The 4040-nt window shown below is 41.1% G+C and overlaps 1 protein-coding gene across 1 annotated transcript; it reads left to right on the top strand.

The window, feature by feature from the left end:
- The first annotated feature begins 2092 nt into the window (after positions 1-2092).
- LOC113769258 lies at positions 2093-2568 on the top strand. The gene is made up of 2 exons (XM_027313722.1): positions 2093-2233; positions 2281-2568. The coding sequence occupies exons 1-2, from the start codon at positions 2093-2095 to the stop codon at positions 2566-2568; spliced, it is 429 nt and encodes a 142-aa protein (XP_027169523.1).
- Positions 2569-4040: the final 1472 nt, after the last annotated feature.

Below are 4040 nucleotides of genomic sequence, written 5' to 3'. Positions count from 1 at the left end.
GATTCATGGAAAAGTGTCTTCTAAGAACTTTTAGTACTTTCTAAGAGGTTTCCAATGGTACCAAGTTTTCTAATTTTGGACCTACTGAGTGCAAGATCTGATTTTTCTAAATTTGACGCGCAAAGCTGAAATTTGCCGATTTCTTCGAAAAGGAAATTTTGAAAACTCGTTACTCCTTCTTGATGATAATTGGTCGCTTTAAACTTGATTTCATGAAGGAAATCAGTTTTTCTTGTGTTAATAAAACCTCACTTTTGAACCTTTATTTTGAGTGGCTAAGGTTCTTGGTTTGAGGTATTGACTAGTCCAAATGAGCGTAACTCCTTTCTTGATTAATACGTGATTGTGAGTGAAAAATACTTGTTAATGGCTTCAGGTGCTCAAGAGAGTCTTGAAGAGAATCCTGGAGGGGACAACTAAAGATTTTCTCGCTCAATTACTTTTGAATTGGTGAGTGTCAAGTGCATGACTTATCGTGTTTACTTGATTTACCTGCTTATATACGTGAATATCACTTGATGAGACGAGTGTGTACTTTATTGCACTCGCTCTCCTTTACTTGAACTTTACTTGTATTAACTTGGTTTTCAAAGTCGATTGAGTGAATCTCGTCGACTAAAATATACCCGTTTTCGTGTGCATGTCGTGTTGCCGTGCTTGTCGTGTATGTCGTGCGTGTCTTGCTGTCGGGTGGAGTGAACCTCCTCGACTTATGGGGACGCCCAATTCTCTTAGCCAATCTTGCAACTCGAGTCGGCATGGGCTTGGTCGAGAAGCTTGATAAACCAAGAGAGTAACAAAACACAACTTGATCTTTTGAGATCTTGTTCGGCATACTCGTGGAGTATCGCCCTTTTCGTGCGTGTTCAAAAATCAAAACTTGATCTCTTGAGATCTCGTGTGGCATACTCGACGAGTATCACCTTTTCGTGCGTGTTTGGTTTCGAATCCGAGAGGGTGGAATGTTGGCCGGAGGAAGTAATAAGTGAAGTTTCTACGGATAAAATACCCACCCGGATAACGGAGTGTCATCACGAGGGGGTATCGGATCGAGCCGTGGCGAAACAAGTGGAAAATAGCTCCTGAGAGCTCCTGTATCCTTGAATTATTTCTGTTTACTTTTCTCGCTTGAATTGTAAATTACTTGAATATTGGGATTGTTACTTGGACAACGTGCTTGCATGTGTGTTTTCTTGGCCTCACGAGCGTTTCGCTCACCCCGTAGATTTGTTTTCCTTAACAGGAATGGATGGAGTGAAACTCGTTGGAACCCTTTGGATGTACTTTTGTATTAGGGTTTCAATTGTAATTGACTAGACATTTTGGCTATTGTATATAATTGGGAATTGATGTCTCTTTTGGATCCTGATGTAAGAATTGGATAACGGATGTATTTTGAACTCGTGGTACAAGACTTGGATATTCGATTATGGAAGCGATTTTTCCTTATTAGACTGGTATAAATTGTTATATATTGTTAAGTTTGAATTGATTTGTCTCGAGTCCTGGCGAGAGCTAGGCAGGCGTTCCGCGGATACCCTTGGGTTCGCCCTTGGGAGAAGTGGGGGCGTCACAGTTATGAACATACATTATGTGGCAACTTTGGAGGATATGCTTTGGTTGCTAAACGCTAGTTGGTGGGGTCAAGTAGGCTTTAAGGTGGTCGTTAGTTCTGCAATTATAAAGAAGGGGAAAAATCCACTTTTTATCCCAAAAATTTGAGTTAGGGACACATTTTATCCCCAAACTTTTCAACACAACACATTTAGTGCATGAATTAATAATTTCTGGTCACATTTAGTTCAAAAATGGTAAATTGTTCAATTTGAACAGAGAAAGCTCACGTATTTAGCATGTGGCAAGCAAATTGTCAGTCAAAACCAACGAAATTCAACGCAAAATTATACTCTCACTTTCTTTCATCGCTTTCATATCCAAATTTCCCCTTTTCATACCCATTTCCAATTTCCAATTTCCAATTTCAAACCCTAGCTTCTAGATCTACAATCTACCAAGAAATGGAGTAGTGTTAATGGAGTAATCGGTTGGTTCAAGCAACAAAGCTTCATCTTCAATTGGTACTTGCCCTAAAATGAGGTCACGAAGCTCTGAATCCCCAATTTCATCCAATAGCAGCAGCCATGTTTTCAGGTGTGGATTAAGACCAAAATTGATGATTTGTTGGTGGGATGATAATTCTGGAAGAAGATTCTATGGTTGTATAAGATGGACGGTAAGTTATTCCTTGAATTCGTAATGTAATTTTTTGTAACTATGCAGAAAATTCACTTTGCTGATGCTGTAAGAATGTGGTTGTATTTGCAAAAGCCAGATATGTGTAAATATTTTGAATCACTTGATGAACCAATCCATGCAAGAAGAAGAAGCATAATACCTGGTTTGCTGAAAAGGGTAAATCAGATGGAGGAAACAATTCAAAAAAGTCGAAGAAGGGAAAAGATTATGATTTGTATTATCCTGATGTTGGCTATGCTACTTATGATATCTGTTACTGGAAAAAAGAGGGGACATACAATAGAGGAAAAGTTGGAACAAAGCTTGGAGTGAGTTACCGAATGGGAGCTGCTGATATGGTTTGTTTAGTTCATGGGGCAGAAATTTGACTAGATTTGTAAACATAGAAATAGCATGCTTTTGGATCTTGTAAATGATTTTTTTTTTTTTTTTTTTTAATAAAAGGGGAGAACCCCCCAAATTTTATTCAACAGCAACAAAATCATACGACGAAGGAAGCAAACCCTCCCTTCAATACATGCCAGAAAAATAAGAAAATACCTAACAACTAACGTTTCGAATATATGGATAGCCCATTGCATCCAAGTTAATCAACGACTGAGCCCTACTTGGAAGCAGATGATGAGATTGGAAAGTAACAAATGGACTCTCCAAAGATAAAGCCGCTAGGCTGTCTGCCACAGCATTCGCCTCACGATAGATATGCGTAATGGTCCCCTGCACCTTACCTAACAACAACCGAATCTGGCTTAAAATGCCACACAACGGCCACTTACCAATCGATTGACTAGTAACCAGCCGGGCCAACACTAGAGAATCTACTTCTACTAAAATATCTGACAACCCTGTCCCAACACACCACTGTAGACCAGTTAACAACGCTAACCCTTCCGCATGTACCACCTCACATTCCCCAAACTCCTTATAAAAAGCACCAAGCATCTTCCCTTCAAAATCCCCTACCACTCCTCCGCCTTTCGCCAACCCATTTGACACACTTGCGTCGGTGTTCAGCTTGACTGCCCCTCGAGGAGGCTTCCTCCAAGATATAGCTTGCGGACAGAAAGATTTATGTGGTTTGAGCTGAAAATACCGTGCAAAGTAGGTATCCGTATCCCCCTCCAACTGAGACCTTTTCAACATACGCGCAGCCCCCAGAGCAACCAACCACCCATTGATGTCTGAAATAACTTTAAAGCAGGCCGAGGGAACATTACCAAATCGAGCGTCATTTCTACTACGTCACAGAAACCATAACACTACAACAGGTATAACACACCGAACATGATCCAAACGCCCACTCCCAGAAGATTGAAACCACACCACTAGCAACGAAGAAACGCATGAGAATGAAGTCCACGGGATACCGCAAGCGCGGAAGAAATGCTTCCAGACAGCACTTGCCAAGTTGCCCTGCACAAAAATATGATGCAAAGACTCCTGTGAATCACCACAACAATCACACTTGGAAGCCAAAGAAAACCCTCTAGAACGGAGCTTGTCATCCAACGGCAGAAAACCAGCCAAAATCCTCCAAACAAGGTAAGACATCTTTAACGGCAGCAATGGACACCAAATTCCGCGCCACACCAAAGACAGGTTACGCCGCTGTCTAATTAAATCCCATGCAGACGACACAGTGAACCTACCATCCGTTGAAGGAGCCCAAACCAATTCATCCTTAAGAGCTGGATCAACATTTGTCTGCAAAATACTATTCACGACCGATCGAGGAAGAACCTGGAGCAAACGTTCAATATTCCACCCTGTAGAGCTATAGAACT

This window comes from Coffea eugenioides, chromosome 4 (assembly GCF_003713205.1).
Source record: "Coffea eugenioides isolate CCC68of chromosome 4, Ceug_1.0, whole genome shotgun sequence".
NCBI classification, from domain to species: domain Eukaryota; kingdom Viridiplantae; phylum Streptophyta; class Magnoliopsida; order Gentianales; family Rubiaceae; genus Coffea; species Coffea eugenioides.
The sequence above is the reverse complement of the archived record's forward strand: the minus strand, read 5'-3'. Positions and strand labels throughout refer to the sequence as shown.

Bases quoted from the DNA above. Each gene is read 5' to 3' on its own strand.
- LOC113769258 (XM_027313722.1), top strand. From the start codon at position 2,093: ATGAGGTCACGAAGCTCTGAATCCCCAATTTCATCCAATAGCAGCAGC. The intron at 2,234-2,280 runs GTAAGTTATTCC...GTAACTATGCAG, and splicing joins ATGGTTGTATAAGATGGACG to AAAATTCACTTTGCTGATGC.